The sequence below is a fragment of the Agrilus planipennis genome, unplaced genomic scaffold, assembly GCF_000699045.2.
Source record: "Agrilus planipennis isolate EAB-ADULT unplaced genomic scaffold, Apla_2.0 scaffold118, whole genome shotgun sequence".
Taxonomy (NCBI): Eukaryota; Metazoa; Arthropoda; class Insecta; order Coleoptera; family Buprestidae; genus Agrilus; species Agrilus planipennis.
This window is the reverse complement of record NW_020438955.1, coordinates 846,266-873,542: the sequence shown is the minus strand read 5'-3', so window position 1 is coordinate 873,542 and position 27,277 is coordinate 846,266. Positions and strand designations below refer to the sequence as shown.

The following is a 27,277-nucleotide window of genomic DNA, read 5'->3' as shown; positions in this document are numbered from 1 at the left end:
CCCTTTACAGCATGTAATTTAAATGAATATTTTCGAAGATATTACAGATTTAAAATGCAGGGACATAGCGGTTGCGGCGGTACCGGCCGGCCGGGAGGCCGGTTTGTATTGTCTAATGACAAAAAAACTGTGAATGTTGTATATAAAGACATTCTGTAGTATATTTAGTATGTTCAGGGGGTATCTTTTTCCCCTTCTCGATAATAATCTAAACAAAACAAGAATATACATATTTAGTATCAGCATTGCACCCGTGCGAAGCTGGGGCGGGTCGCTAGTACTTTATAAATGCACGTAATTATAAATACACAGTTTCCAAAGTTCTTGACTGTTCATACTATTTTATCTATTTGTGGATGCATTCAAACTGTCTGGTAATAGCGCTTCTTAAAGGCGTGTTCTAAAATACAAGAATATTCATCATCATAAGGTCATCAGTCCTAAGACTGGTTGGACACGTACCTCCACTCTTTCCTATCCTGAGCTAATCTCGCATTTCCCTAAAACTAAAACAACCCACATCCTTACCTATTTACGAACAGTAATCTAACCTAAGTCTACCTCTATCCCTCCTAACTCCCTTTTCTGCCTCTAATATGTCTCTGACTAGACCTTCATGCCTGAGAAGGTGTCGTACCAACCTATCTCGCCTATTTCTTATTGACTTCCATAAAGTACTCTGTTCTCCTATTCATTCTAATACCTCTTCATTTCTAACCTTCTCTTTTCATGTTATCCTCATAATTCGCCTGTAACACCACATTTCGAACGCTTCTAACCTTTTCCTAATGTTTTTATAAATTTAGCAGTCATTCTATGTGAAATTCGCCATTACGTAGTACTTTAACGACTAACGAATGTTTATCTACACTTTCAACTTTACCACTATAAAACCTAGGAACACCTAACCAAACTTATAGTACAACGAAATGGCGAATTTGATACAGAATGTCTGCTAAATCTATAAGAACACAGATTAATTTAAGATTACAAGATAATAATAAGAATCTAGTGTTGCAGAACAATACGTCTTCGATTCTTTGTTTTTCGATTTTTAATGGTGCAACCGACCGATGGGCGAGTAGAGTGACATGGTTGTTGGTTGATTTAACATGTAACCCATTATTTTTTTCGCCGCGACTCTCTTCTAAAGTCCGACAAAAAAGAAGCTACATAGAAAACATACCGACAGGTGGTTGCGTTCCTTTGAATAGCCATTTTAATGTGATTCGATTAAAAAAAAGTAAACACAAAAAGAGACTAGTTAGAAATACAGTCCACAAAACGATTTAGTTTCAAAAGAAAGATTGGTAACTATTTACTGTAACGATCATATAAGAGCAATAAAACATAAAAAAAACTATTAACAACAATCGATAACAACATTCGTAAATTTCCAATGAAAGTTAGAACTGACTATCTCGCTAATCATAACAATTACTAGAAAATATTGTAATGACTTTAAACAGGAAGTGACAAGAATGGTAAGGGAACAACGGAAGTATGGCTTGAAACATACTTTTCAAACATTTCACAGACCTATGATAACAAAACTAAATTAAATAATAATTGATTCAATTAATCAAGAAACCAACATAAACTTACTGTTAGTGTAAGACATTAAATAAACAAAAATAATAGACTACCGTTTAATAATAATAACAAGAAATTCAGTAATTACAATCCCATTATACGTCACGTATAATTTAGTAACAGAAATAAGAAATATAAACGGTTGCACAACACCTTAAATAATAATTAATTGTCCATAAAATCGTTATTAATTAACTTTTATTTCTTGTTTTTTTCAGACTCCATATTGCTTCTTGTTACCGCCATCTACTTACGAATACATTTCATTTCAACAAGTCCCCGTAAGTAAATTCACTCTTATTTCTTTGTTTACGATTTAATACCAGAAATAATGTGGAAATGTATCTGAATAACTCCCCAGGAGAATTTGTTTTAAATTAGAAAAAATTCAGACTAACTTATAGGTTTAAATATAAGCATCCTTCAAGGAATCTTTGGACCTTGTTCACTGTTCACTCTTTTATGAGATTTCAAATGCATTCTATGCTATGCAATATTTTCCCCATTTCCATTACAATTTTGTGTTTTTTTACACAAATCAAAAAGGGTTGTTTTCATCTGACTTGAACTGTTATGACTTTAATTGTGGCTTTCAATTTCTATCTCCCTGCTAAACATAGTTTTAACTTGTTTCAGTTGAAGTATGGGATAAAATAGCATGCTCATTACCGAACACGTTGATAGCAGACCCTTTAGACTGCAGCAAGTTTTATTACTGCGGTCCATTGGGAGAACGATACTTGTTTAAATGCCCTGGAATGAGTTACTTCAATCGTGCAAATCAGAGATGCGATATGGCAGGAAACATCGATTGTCGAAAAGGTAATAAAACAAATTCTGACATTAACATTCTAGGTCATCCAATTCACTAAAGCTAAAGCATACACTAAGAAATATACAATCAAGTTCAAAAAACACCCATCCAAGGTTGAGGAATTACTTGGTCTCCATCTTGCCATCACATGACATCAAATTCCCTTAACGATGCTCAGCTAACTTTTACGGTATCTCTTCTTTCAGATTTTTCGGCCCCAAAATATCCTTCTCCAGAATCACTCGAGAGAGAATTAGACAATAATCTAAGGTATACCAAGGAGTTTACATTACCACCAACGAATGTTCCACAGACCCAAATTCTGCCTGGACCAGTTCCCCCGCCGTCCATCTCCATCATACCTGAAAGGAGAATGCCGCAGAACCTCCAAGTTCCTGTTGGGCCGCAGAACCCCCAAATTCCTGTTAGACCGCAAAACTCTTTCACATTTTCTCAACCACAACAACAAAAACAATGGGAAGAACCGCAAAAGAATAATATCAACTCCGTGACATATCCAAGTCAATCACAAAAAGCCGTGACTCCAAAACCGTCTCCACCTAAGTCGACTGCTCCCAAAAAGAAAAAGAAGCCCTCTGACTATTCATATTGGAACGCAGATGAAGAGTTTAACTTCCATGGAAAAGACTTTTACATGCCAGGCGAAAAGAAATCAAAGGGTAAAAAGAAATCAAAACAATATCAAACATCTGACACATCGGGAGATATTCATACAAGTCAATCACCTCGAAAAAATTCATCTTCGATGAAAGCGAAATCCAAGGGCAAATCTAAATCACCCAAGAAACACTCCAACGATCATTACTATTATCCCTCGAAATTCGACGAAGACTTTGAAAAGCACATGTTTGGATTCGAAGACGAAAGTGAGAAAATATTCACAAAGAAATCGAAGGGCGATCGCCACAAATCGTCCAAAGGAAAGCAGGATCAGGTTCAAACGACCCCTTCTAGACTAGGGCTACAAGAAGTTCCAGCAACCCCACCGACACCACCACTAACAGCAATACGACCCTTACCGACCCCTGCTGCAGCTATATCTAAAACCAACATCACCATTATTACGCAGTATTTAGCCACCAAGCCTGACACAAGAACAAACAACAACGAAAAACCCCAAATCCGTACAAATGCCCCAACACCTCAGGGCTTCCAACAAAGACCATCACCTGAAAAACAAGTGACAACGCCAACAACACCATTCACCTCAGCACTCCCGCAAATTTCATCAACAACCCCCGTCACCCAAAGTGTCACAAGATCTCGAGATTACTTCCCTTTCACACTAAATGATGACAAAGATTTCGAAATCCGTGGCCACTCCTTCGAATTACAGAACTCTTTCGAACAGAATACGCAAAAACAAAGCACAGCTGAGATCCAACAAACCACCGAGAGTTTAGAAGTCGAAAGACAGTCGTCCACGACAGAAACGCCAACATCTACGGCTGCAGTAGTTGCAGCCAAGAAAGCTCAAGATGAAAATGAATATTCAGATCCATCTGGAGCAAACGCGGACGAGGAATACGAAGATGATGGCAAATCTAAAAAGTTTTCTAATGCAAACCGAACTGAGAAACAGAAACAGAAACCTTGCAAAGATAAGGCAAAAAAATTGAATATAAATGCAGAACAATTATCATCAGGAACACCTGTAAGCAAGAAAGACGCAACGGGTTACCTACATTATTCGTTCCCGGACGAAGATTTTGACTTTCATATTCACGTCATTGGGGAGTATCAGCCAAGTGAGAAAACATCAAAACGCAAAACCAAATCTAGACAGCATACTACTATGAAGCCAACTCAAAAAAATAGAAAAGGAAAAAGTAAATCGACAGATGCATCTGAGGAGGCTAAAGAACAAATTGTTCTCATTGTAGACAATTCAAAAGCAAACGCCATCAGTAACAAAGAAAGCACCAATAGTAAAGAACTTATTGATGGTGGTAATGGACGTAACAGAACTCCCAATAGCAGGGAACGGTTCAACAGTAAAGAGCAACATAACAGTGGTGAACATACGAGCAAGGAGCAAACTAACAGCAAGGAAAACACTAGTAGTAGAGAACGTACCAACAATAAGGAACACGCCAAAGAAAGCGATAACGACAAATCACATCATGAAAACAAAGAAAGCACGCATGCCAACAAAGATCAGATGACAACAGAACTTCCTTCTACTGTTGCCAACGCGACGAGGCAACAAATGGTAACAACTACTGAAAAACAGTCACTGATGGGAGAGGTAGTAAGCACAACCCCTGCCGTCACCACCATGGAAAAATTGTACTCAAGTACAACTGAGGAACCAGTTCAACTTATTTCAACAACTACACAAGAATATTCGTTTGCATTCCCTTCAGGTCTTGAAGTGGCTGACGACTTTGATTTCAGCATTGACGCGGAAGAATTCAAAATGCCGGATGATTCTTCAGAAAATAAGAAAAACGAGAACTTCGATCTCATGAGCTGGGGAGATGAAGATATAGAAACAAATGACGATGAGGAAAACGAAAATGAGGACGATAACTTCAGCTTTGATGACGAAACACCTACATCGTCCACGGCTCCTTTGATGGAATTAAATACCGAATCACCTACGGAATCAACCGAAGTTACTCAAAGAGGAACAAGTGCTGAACCATTTATCGAATCGACAAGTATTCTTAATACTGAAGCTTTGAGTACAGATGAAACTGGAGCGCCGCTTATGGAAACAACCATAGCTCCACTGATGAAATCAAGCGCTGCGCCATCTGCGGAAGTAACGGAATCTCCCAATTCCGACACAAACAAAAATCTAAAAGAAATAATCGGAAATATAGAAACTTCATCTGTAACACCAATGTTGGAAGCAGTTACTTCGGGCGAAGTTCTAGAGGAACATAACTTGAATTCAGGTGCAGCAGGTAACGTTACAAATTTGTCAAATTTCACTTTTGTCGGTAAAATCACATCAATGGGTGTGATAACAACCACTGAACAAACGGCTTTGCTGGTGGACGGCACCAACGCTACACTAAAAGGATCACTGACGTCCAATACTACCAATGATAAATCCGGAAAACAATCACCGCCTCAAACTATCGTTTTGGCCTACAAAAGGAAGCAATCGTCAGAGGAGAGTTCCGAAGAATCATCAGAAGAATCAAGCGAAGAATGCGAGAACAGCAAGGAAAGTTTAGTGGAGAGGGACTACTGGCAAAATAAAGCTAATCTTCAAGATTTTGCACGTCTAACTTCACCACCAGCATGGCTAATGAACTCACAAAAGCCATTGGCCAATGAAACAGGCGCAAACATTGTCGCAAACGTCACCAATCAAGATACATCTGCAGTTAACAGCACCGAAAACGTATTAGGATACGAACACAGTACTCCTCCAGAAAGTGACACTTCTTCAAGAAACACAAACAGTTTAGCATCTGAAAGTCCTTTCGGAAATGTAAAATCCTTAAACGTATTAGAAAAAATGTTTGAGAATGACAAAGTGGGAAATACCACAACAACTGAAGAGCTATCATTGGTTATACAAGCCAATTCGTCGTTAATCAGTGACAAATACGGCAACGGTTCATTAACAGATAACAGAATGGGATCTGAAGAAGTCACTCCTCCCAACGAGCCACTGGTGTCGACCTTAGCATCCGTTTCGACCACACCCCATCCATCGTCGGAAAACCAAATGACGACAGAAGGGGTAAACATTAACAATCCTGCCCTAAAGTTGCTTCTTAGAGATTTCGAAACGTTCTTACGAAGGCCAGGCACCACTGTAATAACGGTGGGCTCCTCTGTTACTAACGCGATTGCGGCGGCAAATGTCAAAAACGAGGCACCACAAAAATCTGAAATTGTCAAGCAGGAACCGAAAGTGGACAACAAGACTGTAGAGGAAATGCTTAACAAATTCGAAAACTATTTAACGACCACAGATTTAAAACCAGTAAATCCATCTACGCCGGCTTCAGTAACAACAAAGGCGTCATCACAAGCGTGGAAAACCTTGCCACAATCATCGGAAATCAGTATAGACGAAGATATGCTGGACAATCTCTTGTCCGGATTCCAGAAGTATCTGATGAACTCTTCCGCTGTTGACAATCCGGCCCCGTACTTAAAACATTCGTTTCCTATTATAAAAATTGCTTCGCAAGGACAAACTGCTGGTATGAAACCATCTAAAACTCAAGCACCAGTCCCTACTAGCACCTCAAAGCCTCCGACGTCTTCACCTATCAATGACAAAGCAATGGATTCTTTACTTCATGATTTTGAAAGATTTCTGATTCGTACCCATGCAGGGTTTGTAAAATTCAAGAGACCCACAGTTCCTGTAACCCAAACAGTACCAATACAGACGTCCCCGACACCTTCTCAACCGAAAGCAACCCCTCCTAACATGGATGACGTTGCTGTTAACCAATTGTTATCGCATTTCGACAAGTTTCTTTCGAATAACCATCTCAACACCATCCAGACTGATGTTGGAAATGATTCCGTAGATTTTCAGAAGCCACAAAAGTCCGTTTCAGAAGTAGATGTCGTGCAAAGGTTTGCTGCCAAATCGGAGAATCATCAGAAGCCTTCGTCGGACACAGTTGCTAAAACGAAACAGGATGCTGCAATTCCTTCTTCTATGCGTGAGACAGATCAAAAGACGCAGCAGAAAACGCAAGTAGCACAAACACCGCGCCAACACCAAATGCAAGAAATCCAAACTCCAAATCCAGTAAAGCAACAAGTGAAAACGGCAGCCCCTAAGTCTATTGTCCTAGCACTTGCTCCAATGATGTCGTCCACTCCCGTGCCTGTTGTAAATAGTCAAAAGAAGCCCAATGCGGTACCAGTCACACCTTCCCCACAACAAATCTTAATCAACAACAAAAACATAAACGACCTCTTCTCCAATTTTCGAAATTATCTTTCTTTTGCTCGCTCCTTATCAACTGATAATCACGATGAAGACATGTCGATGTCGTACGCGAAGAATCCATTCGAACAACCACCGGTGCCATCGATGATGTCCGATATAGCTACTCTTAAAAACTTGTTTTCTACAATTCCAACGGTGGTCCAACAGTTGTCGAGGGTAGCGTCGACATCTCCAGCTCCCTTTATCCAGGCGGATGTCACCCCCGCGTTTCCCATAAAATTCTCCGAGATTCCGTCGACCGTTCATGATCTCGATGCCACAGAAACGGAATCTTCGAGGAACAAGTCTTTAGTTTCCACCACCACCGAACCAATGCAAATCGAAAGGGGGAAGAAAGCGGGAGAAGATGAGAAGGTGAAACACATGTTCGCAATAGTTGGAAAGTACTTGTCCAGTACGGTCCGTGCCGTGGCCAAGAAGCCAACATTACCGATTAAAAGACTGTACCATAAAACGGAACCCAGCAGCCGGTCGATGGAATTCAAGGACGACTTCGACTTTTGATTGCATTTGATATTTTAGTTTTATTGGTAGGCTAAGTTTTCGTACTAACGTTATGTAAATAAATTCAATAAATAACTTATTTGAGCGATACAAATTCTTTCTATTGTTAAAAGGTAAAAATTGAACTCATTTCTCTAAAACTAGAACACCCCACATCCTTAATTATTGTGAACAACAATCTTATCTAGTTCTATTTCTGCTCAACCTAACTCCCCTTTCTCGTTCTAATATGACTCTAACTAACCCTTTATGTCTCAGATGTCCTACCAACCTATTTCGACTTCCAGAGCGCTTTCTGTTCTCTTGCTTATTCTAATACCTCATCATTTCTAACCATCTCTATCTAGACACTCCAAAAGCTTCTAACCTTTTCTTTTTGTCGCGTCCAACGTCCATGTTTCGCACCTGTACTGAGCCATGTTCAAAACATGATTGTCATATTGAAATATTGGGGGGTTTAACAAAATTAACTTCTAAAACTGGTAACAACTCAAACTATTTATTTATACTAATTATTAAAGAACTTAAAAACACTATTAAACTTAGGTTATGAATTGTTCTATTTATTTACACTACTGTTGATGTATCACTATTCACCGCGCTATTAATTTCACTTCTATCACTGTCAATTTATTTCTGGATTAACTTTTGCAACGGTCAATTTATTTCTCCTCCTCTCGGCGATCGTCTCTTCCTTTAAATGCTCTTTTGTTTACTTTCTGGAACCTTCTGAATACATCCGGAGAGTTTATTTTTTCATTGAACTGTTTAATTGCTTTCCCAGAAGGCAGGTACGACACAAACATTTGCAAATATGGCGCACATGAAGACAGGAGCCCGCGGCTACTCGGCGAATCGATAAACCGTTCACGCACACGTGTGCCCGATCGCACACAAACACATTCGTGCTCGCTACAATATTTACAAAAATATTAACTAATGAGATAATTAAAACAAAATAAAGTGGACTCCAGAAAAACTGAGGCCCATAGAAGATCTTATTTTAAAGGATTAGTAAAAAGCAATCCGACTGTACCTACCCTATTTATAAAAACATTAAATTAAAATTATGTAGAGAAAAAGAGAGTCCAGGGGGTTTTCTTAAACTCTGCAGGAGACAACAATTATTTATCAGCAAGTAAAAACATTCTTAGATAACTATTCTTTATTTTCGTTCAGATCAAAAGCTGCTTGTATATACAATCTCCCAACGTTTCGCCCTCAGATAGGATTTTCTCAAGACTTACTACAGACTACAGTAATTTCTGTAAATTGACTTCTTAAATAAATAATTTTTTTGTATACCACATGACCGTATTGTTTAAAAACAATCGTAACCAACAACTGAAAAGATATATTTTTTTTTATATTTTAAAAACAAGGGCATATTCCTAGCGCCTTTATAACATAAATATTAGGATTTTTACTTAAATCGAGATTTCAAAGACATAAAAGAAATAAAATTTATGATGTTGAAATAAGTCTTTACACGCCTTTATCGTCATCATAATCAGATCAGTAATTGGGTCAAATTAACCTCTTTTAACTTCATATGGTAAATAACGAATAAATAAAATAAAATAATCTCTGGTAGTAAGATAACTATTATTGGTGCATAATTTCAAAATTTAAAAATACCCACAATTACAACACGTACGGGTCACAACGGCGTCGAGTTAATAAAGAGCAGAACGCAATTTCCTAAACGAAAGAGTTATTTACTATTAAATTATTAGTTGTTCTCTCTTGAAAGGTCTATAATAAACGATAATAATATTAATCTTTTATAGCCTAATCTTGAGTCATCAAGTTCTTCACGATTTTTTAATTGGCTCTTATACGTTAAACATATTACATTTATTAGAAAAATTCCTGAATGAGGAAGTGAACACCTACGGCTATATACGATTGGGCGCCGCCTAAAAGTGGTAACCGTTGATGACATTCCATCAACTATCAGGTCGTTTACATTATGATAAGATGCCGAAGAAAAGGTATAAAGTTAACCAAGTCAACAATGGACTTAATTAAGTGACATGAAGGCGTGAAGTGTACATAAAGGGTAAACTATAGTAGAATGAAGATGACACTTTTGTTTCAGAGTAAGTACTTTTAATAATCTTTTATTTAACTTCCTTTGCCCGTCGATGTCTGTTCGATGCGCTCATTTAAATCATCAGTTTTCCGCATGAAATTAAAAAAAAAACACCCATCAAATATTTACGACAATCACAACAACTACTATATTTATTTTTTTAGTTATTTTTCTTTGGACAACACTATCATCAACCCACTGCTTCTGGTGGATGTATGGTAACAATACGTCAGGTGAGTTAGGTATAAATTCAGGGAACACAGACAAAGGAAGTCTACTGAAGAGTAATAATTATGGTTGGGACGGTCAAAATTGGCAAAGTTCGCAATAAATTATCTGTGAGAATGGACGCATCTTCTTTCTTGTTTCTACTTGGGACTGTAATCATTTGAATACGCTCTTGTTCAGTTAGGAAATGCTTTATAAGAAGTACAGACAAAATAAAAATAGAAACCCGAATAATAGTAAACAGTGCAGCGGTTAAACAAGTGTCTTTGCCTTCCTAATTTTCTTAAAATGTTGAACTTTCTTTAAAGACCGATGCTGGCAACGTGTTTAAATTCTGCTTGTCCGCATCTCTTTCTGTTACACATCAGTAGGTGTAATGTTATTCCTTTTTCTTTATTACTTTACATATCTCTTTTCTATGTTTACGACATTCCCTACAACGTCTGTCGTGAGTAAAAGTAGGAGTTTTGTCAGCAACCGCTCTAGTTTAGTTAGAAAGTTGAAAGAAGAAAGTAAATGTGACAGTTTTATTGTGGACTATGCCAATTTTGAACGTTCCAACTATACGTCTTTAGCATCGTACTACAGATGGCGTTTACCGCGCCATTTGTGGTATTTTCTAAAACGCACTGTTAAGACAGCAGGTAAAGGTTGGTCTGTGTTCTGTCGGAGCTGTCTGCGACGCGCTGATGAGATCCAGTTTCGGCAGTTTCGACAGAATACAGACCACTTCGAATTATTTTATTCGATTATGGTAACGTGCCTATCACGTTGAGGTTGGCTACGCCGGGAATTCGTTTCAGCAAGTAGATATCCATATATTTAAATGGACCTTGTTGGAGCATACCTAATCCTAAAATGTAGCATCGTACTAGAGATGGCGTTTACCGCGCCATTTGTGGTATTTTCTATACGTCTTTTATTTTAGAATGTCCATCAGACTTAACAAGCAGCGCCACCTTATTGCCGGACGAGAACGATTGCCAACGATATTTTGCGTGCGCTCATGGACGAAAAATCCCTAGAACTTGTCCTGAAGGACTGTTTTTTAATCCGAAAGTTCAAGTGTGCGTTTATCCACACAATGTAGATTGCCCAATCAAAGGTATCTATATATCAAAATTTACAAACAACTAGAGATTTCTTACGCTTCTTCTTCTTACATTAAATCATAATAAAATAATTCTTAATTATTGTTTTACCACGACAGGTAACAAAACACACTATTGTTTTTTCAGAATGTCCACCATCAGATGTAAACGGTCAAACTGTGTTACTACCAGATCCGAACAATTGTGGAAAATTTTACATTTGCACGCATGGGAAAAAAGTGCCAATGTCTTGTCCACCAACGTTACATTTTAATCCAGAATTAAAAGTATGCGATTATCCTCACAAGGTTCAATGTCAAAATACGAATTATGGTAATAATTTTTATTATTCTTTGGTTCTTTAAAACAAAACTATTGCTCATACTCTGGTTTAACTTTAATGTTCTACTAACCCAAGTGGACACTTTAGAATTGAAGATGTACATCATCATATTCATCATCATCATCATAAGGTCGTCAACCCTAAGACTAGTTGGACACGTACCTCCACTCTTTCCTATCCTGAGCTAAACTTCACATTTCCCTAAAACTAGAACAGCCCACATCTTTAACTATTTGCGAACAGTAATCTTATCTAGGTCTACCTCTACTCCTCCTAACTTATGTTTCTGTCTCCAATATGTCTCTGACTAGACCTTCATTCCTGAAAAGGTGTCCTACCAACCTATCTCGCCTATTTCTTATTGACTTCCATAGAGTCCTCTGTTCTCCTATTCTTTCCAATACCTCTTCATTTCTAACCTTTTCTACCCACGGTATCCTCATCATTCGCCTGTTACACCACATTTCAAACGCTTCTAACCCTTACTTATGTCCATGTTTCGCATCTGTACATTGCCGTGCTCCAAACATACACTTTTAACAATCTTATTCGAATGTCTAAATTAACCATTCGCGAGCATAGTAACTTCTTTTTATTGAAGTCGGCTCTACCCTGCGCTAACCTCTGCGTTATATCCTTACCACTCCTTCCGTCCTGACTTATCTGACTTCCTACATACCTAAAATCAACCACTTATTCTAATTTTTCGTCTCTCATTTCTTTATATTCGCTCTTTCCCCACTTTTTCTTTCGTCAATACCGCTTCTATTTTATTTAAAGCTATCTCTAACTCCTCCTTGCTAGAAGACAACAACACTGCTATTTCATTTGCAAATTTAAACATACTAATCTTTATCCCCTTGTATATCTATCCCTACAGTTGTACTGTCTTTAATGATGTTGATCACGTCTTCTCCAAATGTTATCTTTCAATAATTCTGAAATACTGATTAGACATAGTGCATGTATAGTATCTATGCCCTATTCGAAAACAAATGAATATAAAAGACTAAAAAATTGTACTCTCTAAAACTGTACCAACAGGAACGAAGATTCTACCAAACACCTACAACATTTGCGACGGTTCAAAAGTCTATGTTCCTCACGAGCATGACTGCTCAAAATTTTACATGTGCTCCAATGGAATTCCTCACGTGATTACATGTCCCGCGGGTCTACATTTTGACGAGAGAATAAACGTTTGTAATTGGCCAGCCGAAGTAGTTTGCAGTCAATCCGCTTATTCCGACGATGTAGTCGAGGACCCGTTTTATGACCAGAACGAACTGATCGACAGCCCCATCGTAACTGACGACGTTCCGTTCACTGAATGGCTGAAGCTTTCAACTACAAGACGCGATGAAGATGTCAAATTTACAGGTACGTCTGAACCAAGGGCTTCACAATATCCTGTTGAGGAAATCGAGAATAATATTCCACCGAGCCCAAGTGCACCTCCTGTGACACCAAGTACTGTTCCACCGCCTACTGAAGAATCTAACATAGGAAGTATTATCCAGACAATCGCCTCTCAAATACTAGATTACTTCACGGGTGGAGATGACAGCGAAGAGACTGATGACGAAGATGAGGACGTGAAACTTTTACGGAAAATAGTAACAGAAGAAACATTGGATAGAATCAAAGCCCTTTTGAAAGTGCTGGTGGACGAAGTTAAAGAAAACACATTAAAAAACCATCACCCACAAACAGATGGAAACATAGAAACAATGGAGAGCGATAGTTTACCAGATGATAACGTGAGTACCACATCTGACCATCTTCCAAATTATACGACAAAATCTGTAGAAATCCAAAATTCTTTTCCAGATAGAGAAGGAACTGAAACAACCTTAACCACAAACAATCTATCAACATCAACTGAAACTAGTGTTAGTACTATTAATACTGAAAATATTCTACCAACAACAATTCTGGCGAGCGCTACCCAAACTAGTACCGCTATCAATGATATTCGTTTAGAAACATTAATAGATTTAATAGAATTAAGTCACAGTACTCAAGCTACCAATACAGTTACTGATATAACATTAGAGAGTGCAGAATCAGAAAATATAAAACAATCAACGTTAAATATTTTTGAAAATGCTACACCAACATCAATGGTATCAAACACCATCCAAAACAGTACCAGCCCGGAAACAACCACAACGACCGAAAGTGCTCAACCCTTAATGACGTCCGATACCATTCAAAATAATACCATAATCACTGACAGTGGTTTAGTAACAACTGTGGTATTAGAAGATTCAAGTAACAGAAAGACATGGGAGACTGAAGATGTTCCATCATTATTAGCTGTGACAGGCACCACTCAAAATACTATTATAGGTACCGATAAAGGTTTAAGAACAACAGAATCAGAAGGTATAAGTCAAGATATGTTACTGACGACTGAAAATGCTTCTCCAAAATTAGTGGTGCCAAATTCCAACCAAAATAGTGTAGAAACTTCCAAAGATAAAGCAAAAGAGAACGTAAACCAAAATATATCGCTAATGGTCGAAACTGCCACTTCAGCATCAGTATTGCTAGACACACTTCAAATCAGTGCTACAACTATTGACCTTGAGAATGTTCTACCTATAGCAACGTCTATGCCAGAATATCAGTGCCCTGTCATCATTTATAAAGTCGAAAATAACCACAATTTTACAATACGCAAGTCACATCAATGACATATTCTTAAGGTCAATAACACAATTAAAAAAGGTTAGAGTTATGCTACAACATTAAACAATGATTCACCAAATGATTTACCAACAACGCGCACGAGTTCAAATACAATAACAATTAGAAGTTGTAAATTCGGAAATTTCAAACTGTACCACACCATTGAAAACTGAACAAGTACCATCAACAGCATCTTTAACAGGCATCATTTTCTGACGCGGGAATACCGAAATAAGTACCTACTAAATAAAATTGAAACTACCCCCTAGGTTTATTAATGTTTGTTATTACCATTTACATAAACCGTAATTACAAGAAGATGAAGAATTTTATGATACAAAATATATTGTAGATAAAAATTAAATACTTTTTTGTTACATTTAGGTATGTCATGTACAAGTAGGTATATAAATAAAATATTCTTAACTATGTAGATACTTTTTCATTTTTTTTTTGGTATTTTTAACATCCTTTATCTTAAAATAGTACATTAGGTACGTATCGAGGGAAGAAACAGGGTTATTTCAGACTGCATGTGCTTCGGCTCGGGTGGCAAACATGCAGTCTGAGATAACCCTATTTCTTCCCGAGGTACGTATACTATTTTTTGTCATGTTTATGCGGAATGCTCGTTATTAAATTGATAGTTTGTGAAATAAGAGTAAATGATTTAGAGGTTAGAAAGACACTGTTATTGAACAACTGATTTCTGCGCATGCCCATGCGCTCAAAAGACTAATTTTATTACCTTCCGACTAAAACACGGCTGAAAAGACGTCATTTCTTCCCTATTTCATAGCACGCGAGCTTTCCGCGCTAACATGACAAAAAATAGTATACGAACCTCGGGAAGAAATAGGGTTGCCTCAGACTGCATGTTGCAGACAAAATATTTTTTTTGTCATGTTAGCGCGGAATGCTCGTTTTGTGTCTATGAAATAGAGAAGAAATGCCAATTCACATACAGCCTGGAATAACCTTGTTTCTTCCCTCGATACGTAATGTACTATTATACCAACCGTTGACAGTGGTCAAAAAAAATTTGTCGTTAAATGACATATTCTAGGTTATATAATTTCATATTGGACAAAAATTACTAAAATGAAAATAGGGTAGTTCGCCCAAAACAAAAAAAAATGGAAAATTATTGTAAACCCTACACGAGGACTACTTGCGACAAGAAGAAACGACCACCACGCAAATGTAGCACTAGCTCAAATCAACAGCAACAGCAACAGCAACAGCAACGGCAACAGCAAAGCGACACCAGTGACGATGAAATAACTGACCAAGAGTTGTTCGCCTTTTTTGATAACAAATTCACCTTACTCACCGTGGAGGCATTCCGTCTAAACCGAGAAGAACTGATGGCGAATTCGAAAGCCGTCACTGAACCTATCGAAGAAAAGGATGAATCGAAAGACACCCAGAAATCAGATGACATAAGCCAAAGTCAACAAGAGAAAGATGACACGCAAAAGCGAAATTACTGTAATCGTCGAGATTCGAGTGCTGATGACACAAAAAAAGAAGAAGATGAAATACAAGAAAAAGAAACAGCACAACAAGATCTTCAGTCTCAGCAAGTAAGTTCGCCTAAAATTGGAGAAAAACCTCCACCAATTTTTCGTTTTCAAGCTACCGACACCGACTGCGTGTATCTTGAGATCACCTTGTGCCAAGACGAAGATGGCACTTACACTTGGAACGAAAGCGCACAGTCTTGCTCTTGTGAACAAGGAGTGACGGACGAAAGCTCTACCAAAAGCTCTACCAAAAATTCAATAAGTAAATCATGTAATTTAACAGGGATGTAGGTAATGCACGGATAACTTAATAAATCCCTGTACAGATACTTAATATTTCGAGAAAATTATTGAACAACAAAAATACTCTCTATGTTTATGTTTCTACATTACATCCATCATCATCATTGGGTCTTCAGTCTAAAAACTGACTGAACAGGCAACTCAACTTCTTCGCATTTTTTCAAAAACTCAAGCAACCTGCATTTTTAACTATTTACAAGCAGTAATCTAGTCTAGGTCTACATCTACCCCTCTAACTTCTGTTTCCACTTCTTATATGTCTCTAACTGTTCCTGAGAACGTGTTTTACTAACCTAAATCGTCTATTTCTTATTGATCTCCATAACGACCTCAGTTCTATCGTTTCTTATACCCCCTCATCCACAGTATTTTCAACAACACTACATTTCAACAACTAACAGCTTCTTTTCTGCATTGCCCACCGTCCACATTTCACACCAACGCAATGCCATGCTTCAAGTATACACCTTTAACAGTCACTTACTAATTTCCAAATTAACAAATCTCGAGTACATTGTCATAATCATAAGGTCGTCAGCCCTAAGACTGGTTGGAGACTCACCTCCACTCTTTCCTATCCTGAGCTAAACTTTGCATTTCCCTAAAACTAGAACAACCCACATCCTTAACTATCTGCGAACAGTAATCTAATGTAGGTCTACCTCTACCAATCCTAACTCCCGTTTCTGTCTCTAATATGTCTCTGACTAGACTTTCATGCCTGATAAGGTGTCCTATCAACCTATCTCGCCTATTTTTTATTGACTTCCATAGAGTTCTGTGTTCTCTTTCTCTTTCTAATGCCTCTTCATTTCTAACCTTCTCTATAGACGGTATCCTCATCATTCGCCTATAACACCACATTTCGAAGGCTTCTAATCTTTTCTTTTCCGCAGCGCCCACTGTCCATGCACATTGTATTAATCAAAAAATAATAAAATAAAATTATAACCGGTGAAAAAACTATGCCATAGTCTGGAATGACATAGTGTCTCATATTACTAAAAAGATATAACAGACGCGGTCATGTTATATCTACACAAGTCTACCAGCAAGCCAGGGGATTTAATCGCCCATAACCTAAAAATCTGACAAATCATGTGCAAACTACAATGTGAAAAGTATTATAAAAATAATTGTGCAGTCAACAGTAAAAGTATTGAAAAATAAGACGTTACGTAAAAGAAGGGGAATCTACATTTTCTGGGATTGCTTCCCGTAAATGATACCAATATGCAAAGGGCAGTTTCAAGAAGTATATACTCTTCGAAAGAATACTACGGGCTAATAGGTGCAATGTATGTTATACGAGATCTGTTTAAAAAGTATGACGAATTTTGAATTTCCGCGGGTTATGTATATTCAATTTTCTGTTTTTTTGTGGTGTTATGTTGGTACTTATGTCTTTCACTTATACCGACAAGTTCGGCCAAGTTGAGTGTTCAGTTAATTTTGGAACACGTCAACAACAGAGGAAAACATTGATGAAGTGAAGAAAATAGTATTGGCCAATGTTCAAATCACCATCAGAGAAGTTGCTGAGAACCTAAACATATGGATTAGCTCCTGCCATTCGATTTTTACCAATGGTTTGCGTATGAGACAAGTAGCCGCGAAATTAGTAATTAGTAAAAATTTCGACTAAAAGCAGCATAATATTAACATGGCTAAGAAGCTGTTGGACTGTCCGCGACAACTCAAATTTGCTCCAGAGGGTCATAACTGATGGCGAATCATGGGTTTATGGTTATGACGTGGAAATCAAAGCTCAATCCTCCAAATAGAAGCTGCCGCACGAGCCAAGACCGAAAAAAGCACGCCAAATTACGTCGAATGTGAAGGATTTGCTTAAACTTTTCTTCGATTGGAGGGACGTGGTGCATCATGAGTTCTTGCCACAGGGTAGAATGGTCAATAAGGAATATTATCTGCAAGTTATGCGCAATTTGCGCGAAGCGATCCGCCAGAAACACCCGGATTTGTGAAAGAACAAAACTTGGCCTTTGGACCATGATAACGCCCCTGCTTACACATTGTTGCTTGTGCAAATTTTTTACCAAAAACAACACAGTAATAATGCCGCAGCCACCGTATTCCCGACATCTGTCCCCCTGCGACTTTTTCATGTTCCCGAAACTGAAGAGGCCTATAAAAGGGACGATGCTACGCTACGATTGAGGAGATAAAGAGGCATCGAAGGAGGAGCTAAACAAGACCACAAAAAATGATTTTTTTAAATGCTTCGGGGATTGGAAAAAACGTTGGCACAAGTGTATAATATCTGGTGGGGATTACTTTGAAGGGGGCAAAACATATATTCATGGATAAATAATTTTAGAAAACCCCCAAAATTCGGGATACGTTTTGAATAAATTCCGTACAGCAACAAAATTAATTGCCATTTATATTCGTCTTCCGAAACTGCAAGAACCAAAAACTTATAAACAAAAACTCAAATGGGATGTGCCCTCTCTTACTGCTCACCTACCTGCCAAGGACAACTTGATGACCCTCTTGATTCTTCTCAGTAGGGCTTATTCAGTAAAACAGAGAAAAGCAATAATAATAATAATATTTGATGATTTTGTGATAAATTTCTTTTTAAATAATAATCGCTTGTACTCAACTATACTTGAAGAAAGCAACTGAAATTAATTTTCACGGAGCGCCAATGCATTCAGTAAATATCTCATCATCTTTCAAGCTTGATGAAGCCACAATCTGACAAGACAAGACAAGACGTAGAATTTTATTATCATTAGGTACCAGGGCCCGACTGGTCCGGGGTTGCATTTGTACCCTTGCACCCTGGGCTCAAAAAATGTGAAAAAAAAGAGAAATTAAAAAAAACTTAATAATTAAAAAAAAAAGAGCAAAAACCGAGGCAAAGACAAACGCAAAATTTCCTCCTAACTTTTTAAATTTATTTAAAAACGAGTGCTGTTAAAATTTGAGCACTTTCCCTTCTAAACCAAGCCATTTGGTTACATCGCACCCCGGACTAAAATCTTCAGTCCGACTCTGTTAGGTACCCTTGTGTAAAATTATTGCACAATATTGCGTCCTACCCAAAACAATCATTTCCTTCTCGACATCGCAAATCCAAATGGGACGAGAAATAAGAAAAGTGCTTACCTGAAATACATTTTCAGCAGCGAAGCGACAGAATGGATGTCCTGGAGGATGTCTTCGGTGTAAAGGTCCGGTATTCTGTCCTCGTCAAACGTATTTCTTAACTTCTGGATGTTCGAGGTTATTCCAGATAACCTGAAACGAGAAATATCCAAACCATGAGCATCTAGCACACCACCACAACAAAAAAAAAAATACACTGTTTTATTAGAAATCACTTTTCGATTTTGAACCACTACAAATTTCCTGAAATTAATGTGGAAAACATTTTTGTTACTGTTGTCACCCACCGCCGGGAATCGAACCCGGGACCTTTGGCTTTACGCACCAATGCTCTGACCAACTAAGCTACAAGGGATGACAACAGCAACCGCAACAAACCTGGTGGTGATGGTGTAGTGGTTCAAAATAGAAAAGTGATTTCTTTTTTTTTTGTTTAGATTATGCTCGAGGAGGGGAAAAGACACCCCCTGAAGGGAGGTAGTGTCGGATTCTTACCGACTAAAACCCCTCCTCGAGCGGGAAGATAAACCCTGTGGATTAATCATCCCCGGGAAGAAAGTGAAAAAGCTGGGGATTGGGGATAGGGTTGAGATGGGAAATGGGTTAAGAGTGTGGGCAGAAGGGAGTGTTGGGGAGGAAACCGAAGTAGGTGGTCCATCTCTGAAATACTGGATGGGCACTCGCGCTAAAAAGCGATAGAAAAGTGATTTTAAGTTGATGTTACATATTAACATTGACCACTATTAGTAATTAATAAAACAATGTTTAAGTCTCATATATATATGATTATATACCTATAATTACGTTAATAATAAAAAAAATTGACGAATCGTTAACCTAGTAGGCCAGGTTTATCGTGGTTGCTATTGTCATCTCTCGTAGGTTAGTTGGTAAGAGCATTGGTGCGTGAAGCCAAAGGTCCCGGGCTCGATTCCCGGCGGGGGGTGACAACAGCAACAAAATTTGTAGTAATTCAAAATCGAAAAGTGGTCGATTTCAAGTTGATGTTGCATATAAAAAGTACAAATAAAGCACTACACAAAAGTATAAAAATAAAATTTACCATACAGTTAAAGTACAATAATGTACGAAATAAATGGAGCATTCGGCTCCATCTAGCTTTGGATAGAAGAAAGAGAAATTCTTGTAGAAAAGTTTGGCAAATCTGATGGTCAACGAATCAAAATCAGTAACTAACCTGTAAATGCCATCGACGATGCCGTGCTTCTCGATGAATTCAGCACAACACTTGAGCACCATCGGTATGTCGTGACCGGAATTGAGGAGATGCTCGCCGAGATCACAGCCGAAAACGCGTTCCTTCAGTATACCCGACTGTTTGAGCCTGCGTCGCGAAGGACGATTAAGGATAAAGCTGCGGAAGAACGCGATTAGTTTGCCATGTTTTCTGAGCACCGGTTTCACTGGACTTATTGCTAAAGACCTATGAAAAAGCGGAAACAAAAAAATTATCAGGATGTTAAAACAAATCTTCTCAAAAAAATTGTAACGAACGCGTCACATTGGAATGTTATTGTTCCCTTTGACGTTTCACTAACGCCTACGGTTACTAATTTCTTTAGGGCTTCTTCTGATGAAGACCGATTTCTGAATCTACCAGAAGTACTCCCTAAAGTGTCGAGAAAGAAGTTGTGAGTTAAAATTTTGAGTAATTATGCAGAATTGAGGCTCCAGATCAAAACCGCTCCAAACATTTTTTCGACGATTTCCCGGTCATTTTACATAATAGAATTAGATATAGACTTCATAAATAAAAAAAAATTTTGAACAATTTTTCAAAATACAAATCACAGTTCTAAACTGTAAGTATGGAAAGAGAGGGGATAAGCGATCAGAGGCGAAGGGGGGGCTGTTAAAAGTTAAATAAGCTTTTAATCTCCTTATCTCACGATTGTCACTGCATAAAATTCTTTTATTAATATTAAAAGAAGAAATAAATATACATACAGCATATACCCTATGATGCATGCTATAATAAAAACAAATGTGTCTCCGCCGCTTCAAATATAATCACAGAACCCTCAGAAATGACCAGAAATCGATGGAATAATTTTTGGAGCGAGTTTGGTCTGGAGCCCCAATTCTAAGAATTGTATGAAAGAATGCAGATTCGGGCTATAGGGCCGTGGTCTAAGTGAACGATTCCGTCCAGACGTTTCGTCAGCTACTGCGGCTGACATCTTCAGTGGTAGTGCTGCGTTGACAACGTGAACGTAGATTGTATCTCGATGTCTCGACAGCGACTGTCAGTACTACCACTGAAGATGTCAGCCGCAGTAGCTGACGAAACGTCTGGACGGAATCGTTCACTTAGACCACGGCCCTATAGCCCGAATCTGCATTCTACTATGGATTCCGGCCGTGAAAGCCTTTGTTCTTAAATTGTATGAAATTCCGATATTGTACTAGGAAATGTATAAAACTGATACTTTCTGTGAATAAAATAACCTCACATATCAGCTCGCCTCCGGCTGGCAGAGGCATTGAATAAAATACAATCTGTCATAAAGCTACCTATCCAAACAATGCGTCAAAATTTTTTTTTTATTTATGAAGTCATAAGAAACTGTCTCCTCCATCTTCTAAGACCTAATTCTATTATGTAAAACGACCGGAAATCGATGAAAAAAATTTTGGAGGGATTTCGATCTGGAGCCCCAATTCTGGACAATTACCAAATTTGGTTGAAAAAATGGAACTGAAATTCGGAATAACTTTTTCACCACACAGTAGCTTCCTCCGATGGAACAAGTGATGATTTCTTCCAGGTGGAAGATGTGATGATTTCTTCCAGGTGGAAGATATGATGATTTCTTTCATCTGAGAGGTGACTCTATGGTGGAATAGTTATTGTGAAATTAATTTTTTCTTTTTTCGGATGTGCACTTTCTTGATTTTGAAACTTTCAATAAACCATCGCGACAATTGATGAATGAGGAGTCGATCTATTATGGAATCTCCTAATATTGAAACAGAGTTATTTCTTACCCAACAACAGGTGGTGGAACGGGCATATTCCTGGGCACTTTGTCTCCAATAATGTGGACGCAGTGTTGAGGAAAAAAGCCCACTTGGAAGCCTCGCTTGCCTCTCCACCACACCGACTCAGCAGGACTAGTCATATCGATTACCGATATCATGTCACCGACTTCTAAGTTCAGTTCGTCTCTCGCCTGATGAAGAAAAGAAATCAAGGATGTAAAAAATGGACAAATATTCGCGAATATTAATTTTGAGTTTACAAGCTGCTCATAAGTCATTTTCTTAATATTACAATGAAGAGAAACTTGAAGATCTTTCCAACTTTGTCTTTTATCAAATAACTTCCGCAAGAACTTCAAAAAAAAAAAGAAGGAGTCTTGGCAATTTAACGAGCGATTCAGCCCAGAAACAATCTGTTACAGCCAACCAGAAATAATAAATTGAAAAGCGTTTGGACCTCCCGTAAAGTGGTACAAAAACAAACATCTCCTAAAAGCGCAGGTTGTTTTAATAAATACATGTGTGTTGCTCTACATTTTTATTCAATACTATCCAGATGGCACTGTAGTACTTGGAGCGTGCCTTGCGACTGTTATCTTTCCGCCGTTGTTAATATTAATTGCCGCAGAACGGTGTCAACTCGCACATGTAATTAAGTAAACAAACACAGAAGCTCGAACGGTAATTCAAGTGGTATGTGTACAACGTGATATTATGTAAACAGTATCATTCACGGAAACCGTCAAACCCAAAACGTCAAGGAAATTCTATCACGCTGCCTACCTTCATATGACCATTTGTATACAAGTGTCTGCCTACCTGAATGTACAAATATTCGAAATTACCATAATGGTGTTGTGTTACACAACTCACCATTACTTAGTAGATGGTGCCGACCAGCTTTGCGTGGTCATTTTTTTGCACATTTATTCGATTCTTTTAATCTAAACTATATGGATGGCTTGTACGAGCAAGACGCCAAATCGCAAAATTTTTGGTAAACAGAGAAAGACATAATTCAAAACTGAATTTTTCTTGAGTCAATCGGAACGTCCTGCTTCAATGTTGTATCCCACGTATTTACTGTTGGAGATGCTGAAGAGCTATCATAATCACCATAAGGTCGTCAGTTCTAAGACTGGTTGGACACGTACCTCCACTTTTTCCTATCCTGAGCTAATCTTCGCATTTCCCTAAAACTAGAACTACCCACATCCTTAATTATTTGCGAACAGTAATCTAACCTAGGTCAACCTCTACCCCTCCTAACTCCTGCTTCTGCCTCTAATATGTCTCTGATTCGCCTATTTTTTTATTGACTTCCATAGAGTCCTCTGTTCTCCTATTCTTTCTAATGCCTCTTCATTTCTAACCTTTTCTATCCACGTTATCCTCATCATTCGTCTATAACACCACATTTCGAAGGCTTCTAACCTTTTCTTTTCCGCTGCGCCTACTGTCTTAAACGCTCAATTAACTTTCGATACCAACGTGGGGTCATGGAAAAGCACAATAATTTTTTGCTTCCGATTGCCGATGCGTTGTATTATTTTATTTTGTTTTAATACAAAAAACGTGTCGAACTATTACTTTAATTTTCCTGTATTAACGACAATACTTGACAAACACCAAATTCCCAAAATTCAGCAAATACCATGACCCTCAAAACTAACTCATTCATTTAATCTGTGTGACAATTCCAACAATTTACCTGAGAAACATATCTGCGGACACTGTAAGCCGCCGCAACGGCTGGAGTATTGATGGAACGACTCTCTTCACTGGGCACCAGCAGTCTGTGACCTTTATTGTCCATTTGAAACCAATTGAGCACCGGACCGCAATTGACCGAATTGTCGGCGATAACAGAGAACCGTTCCAAATAGTTTTTCAATAAGTCCTATAACAATAGTATCACAACATTCAAGTATTTATTGGTCACTTATGAAATAATTATCGACACATGAGTATCAGTAACGTTACATCACCAAATTTTCTTAATGGGTTGTTGTAAATATAAAACGTGTTATAAAACGTAATGAAGATAAGTAACTTACGGCGTTGTTTTCTTCGTTTTCATCGTGACTAGAAAGATCGGGCAACTGGGATATTTTTCTGTCGAAGATGCACTGGTGGATTTGAGCGTCTAGCATCCGGAAGTTTTCATAATTTCGTTGCACCAGCCAGCACTCTTCCGCTGAACTCACCTGAACCATGTAATATTCCGAGTCGTCCTCTTCGTTTGCTTAAAAAAAAAATAACAATAATAAACCCAAACAGCTACGCAACCGAAACTGATAGTCAACAAAACACCCTTTCAGGTTGGATAAAGTTAGTTTAAAATAACAGAATACTTTTTTAATTAAGCGTTTGATTGGGTAATGGACTAAGTAGGAGACACATTTATTTCTTTTTAAACGTCAATTTTATCAATTAAATACGCATCTTATTTTTTATTGTGAATATATATTTTACGATTTTATCCTTGAGGTGATTATGTAGACACTACCTTGCCCTTTCTGCAGTTACGTAAACACTTCCTTATCGTATGGTTGTTATATAGACACATCTTGACCCTTCTAGAGAATATGTAAACACTTTTTATTATTTCATTGTACGAACAATTTTGCAGATAACAACAATAAAAAGTGGATTTGCAAATTAATATTAATTGCAGAAGAACTTACCGATCATTTAAAGGACTATTTTATTCTTTATTTATATAAAAGTACATTACTAATTAAAAAGATTACAGATGATACAGTAAACAATTAGAATGCGGGATAAAAATAACATTGAAATTTGATCAATTTTTAAAGGGATTGTGACGCCATTACCCAAACCCTTTACATGTAAGCTTAAGTAGTTCAAATATACCAAAAATTTTGCACTTAATACAAAACAGAATCCGGTGCAATTGATCTAATGACATTATTACAGGCAAAAATACTCCAATGCTAGAGTGATTCCTCGAAATAAAAATTTGCACTGAGTGAAATTGAAAACTAGCGATTATTTTGCATTATTGAAATGCTTAGCAACATTACTGCAAGGTTGCCATTTGTTGTTGTGTTCGGTTGATTTTACGTTTTTTTTTTTCATTTTTGTTTAACCCTAACCTTAATTTTTGTTACCAATACACATTACATGCACAAATATCAATTTTAATCATCAAAAAGAATGTTAATATATCATTCAAGAATTTCAACATATACCACACCCATTTGCCAATAATTTGTACCACTTTTATTGTTAAATATGCTAATGTAAGCGTATAAAAAAGAGAAATGCAATAAACATGAGATGTTAACCATTTTATTTATGAAATATAATTACAGTAACACCAAACACGTTGGATAAACGAAATAATTTTCATGTAAATCTTGAAAATATAATCGCCATTTAGTAAACAAATCCATTTTGTTTCTTAACAACCGCTACATGTAATTACAGCCTTCTGCGAACACCTGGTCGTGCTTTTCCCACATTAACGCCGGATAAGAGTGCAAATGAGGCAAAGAACGATTTTAATAATTAATTGAATAACAGCCGGCGGCAGGCTGCATTACATTCTTTTGTCGCAACTTGTGTGTTGACAGCAATATGAATGCTTATTTAATTGTTTTTTGTTTTGTTTCCTCAAATGGACGTATACACGTGGGCCAGGAATGTGGCGTCAGATTACGTTTTACCTACACGCTAAATCCACGTAAAATGAAACATATTTGTCAAAAACAGCAAGATCGACACCTGTAAGTATTTAAGTACTAAGTACTGGTGAAAAATCTAAATAAATTGCTGTTTATTATATACTTTTATTGTTAATGACGTCAAAATCCCAACAAACGGAGCACCAATAACCTATATGAATTTGATGCAAATGAACTACACGAAAGGGCCAAATCTCACTCGCACCTATGAAGATACTGTGCAAATATTTTGATCAGAAATGCCATAATAATTAATAAAAAGGCACTGAAACAGCTAAACTTTCGTTATAATATCACCAAAACGACAAATTAGGGTCCCAAGGCGTAGTGAATTAAACACTTTCAAATTGATGATAACTTTTAGCAAGTTGGTGCAATTGAACTAACAGAATTTAGTATAAGGAAATAAAATAAGTGAGAAAGAAGTTAATTGTGAAATTAAAGATAGACACATCCTGAAGTGTAAATTGTAGAATGTAGGGCATTAAGACAATTAACTAATAAATTTCAATTAATACTGAATCTAAATTTAATTCCGTTTACAACAACTAACGCTTTTAATAAACTTATTCAAGTATAATCGTGTTGTTTTGTTTTGTTTTATCCTGCTTTGTTTAATCGCAAACTTACTGTGCTGGGAGTGGAGGGATTTGTCCAAGCTGTCTTGTAACGTGACCTCCAGACGAGGAAGTTGCACCCTCTCGTAGTGGAAATGGGCGCATTCCTCGAGTTTTGGAAAGCGACATGGTTCCGCCCCCGGCTCAGGTCCCGGTATTCCCACCTCCGAGATCTGCATTTCGCACGACTCACTACTGCATAGTGCCTGAAAAAGAAATAAATAAATGAGGCAAACAATTAATCTCAATACGAAATGGTAACGATTTCATCCAGCACAGTATTCATGCTTCCCGACTCTATTCATAAATAATGCATATGTCGCAGTCCATCCATATTAATATTTTTATAAGGGTGACATTAATGGTAAGCAATTCATTTTAGTGTGAAAACTGTCTGTGGTGGTAACAACGATGAAACAATTCTTTTTAAAAATGCGATTACTTACATAAGTAGTTAATTTATCTAATAACATTTTAGAAAATACTACAAATGGCGCAGCAGTAAACGCCATCTGTAGTACGATGCTACATTTTAGGATTACGTATGCTCCAACAAGGTCCACTTGTGTGGATATCTGCTTGCTGAAAACGAATCCCGGCGTAGCCAACCTCAACGTGATAGGCACGTTAGCTTAATCGAATAAAATAATTCGAAGTGGTC

At 37.6% G+C, this 27,277-nt stretch overlaps 4 protein-coding genes across 5 annotated transcripts in view; 3 read left to right on the top strand and 1 right to left on the bottom strand.

Moving 5' to 3' along the window:
• Positions 1-27,277, bottom strand: part of LOC108743063 (GTPase-activating protein CdGAPr) — a 123,888-nt gene that overhangs the window by 55,603 nt on the left and 41,008 nt on the right. For both annotated transcript variants that reach the window (XM_018478479.1, XM_018478478.1), the window contains 6 exons: positions 26,630-26,822; positions 24,347-24,534; positions 24,001-24,189; positions 22,296-22,480; positions 20,485-20,730; positions 19,287-19,418 (listed from right to left, as the gene is read on the bottom strand). In XM_018478479.1, the coding sequence (XP_018333981.1) occupies positions 19,287-19,418; positions 20,485-20,730; positions 22,296-22,480; positions 24,001-24,189; positions 24,347-24,534; positions 26,630-26,795 (1,106 nt within the window). In that variant the 5' untranslated portion in view covers positions 26,796-26,822. The remainder of the gene's footprint in view (positions 1-19,286; positions 19,419-20,484; positions 20,731-22,295; positions 22,481-24,000; positions 24,190-24,346; positions 24,535-26,629; positions 26,823-27,277) is intronic.
• LOC112904593 (probable GPI-anchored adhesin-like protein PGA55) lies at positions 1,744-8,332 on the top strand. The gene is made up of 3 exons (XM_025974967.1): positions 1,744-1,874; positions 2,230-2,415; positions 2,614-8,332. The coding sequence occupies exons 2-3, from the start codon at positions 2,352-2,354 to the stop codon at positions 7,869-7,871; spliced, it is 5,322 nt and encodes a 1,773-aa protein (XP_025830752.1). The 5' UTR covers positions 1,744-1,874; positions 2,230-2,351; the 3' UTR covers positions 7,872-8,332.
• On the top strand, positions 12,417-14,728 carry LOC108743065 (flocculation protein FLO11-like). The gene has a single exon (XM_018478482.1). The coding sequence runs from the start codon at positions 12,759-12,761 to the stop codon at positions 14,325-14,327; it is 1,569 nt and encodes a 522-aa protein (XP_018333984.1). The 5' UTR covers positions 12,417-12,758; the 3' UTR covers positions 14,328-14,728.
• Positions 15,273-16,184, top strand: LOC108743070 (putative uncharacterized protein DDB_G0274435). Its single transcript, XM_018478489.1, has 2 exons — positions 15,273-15,908; positions 15,961-16,184. Exons 1-2 carry the CDS (start codon positions 15,459-15,461, stop codon positions 16,066-16,068), a joined length of 558 nt encoding a protein of 185 aa, XP_018333991.1. The 5' UTR covers positions 15,273-15,458; the 3' UTR covers positions 16,069-16,184.

What these genes read in the sequence shown, in the direction of transcription:
- LOC108743065 (XM_018478482.1), top strand. Translation starts at nt 12,759, where the DNA reads ATGTGCTCCAATGGAATTCCTCACGTGATTACATGTCCCGCGGGTCTA.
- LOC112904593 (XM_025974967.1), top strand. Translation starts at nt 2,352, where the DNA reads ATGAGTTACTTCAATCGTGCAAATCAGAGATGCGATATGGCAGGAAAC. An exon ending in AAACATCGATTGTCGAAAAG is followed by an intron (nt 2,416 to 2,613) that starts GTAATAAAACAA and finishes CTCTTCTTTCAG; the next exon opens with ATTTTTCGGCCCCAAAATAT.
- LOC108743070 (XM_018478489.1), top strand. Translation starts at nt 15,459, where the DNA reads ATGGAAAATTATTGTAAACCCTACACGAGGACTACTTGCGACAAGAAG. An exon ending in AAGATCTTCAGTCTCAGCAA is followed by an intron (nt 15,909 to 15,960) that starts GTAAGTTCGCCT and finishes TTCGTTTTCAAG; the next exon opens with CTACCGACACCGACTGCGTG.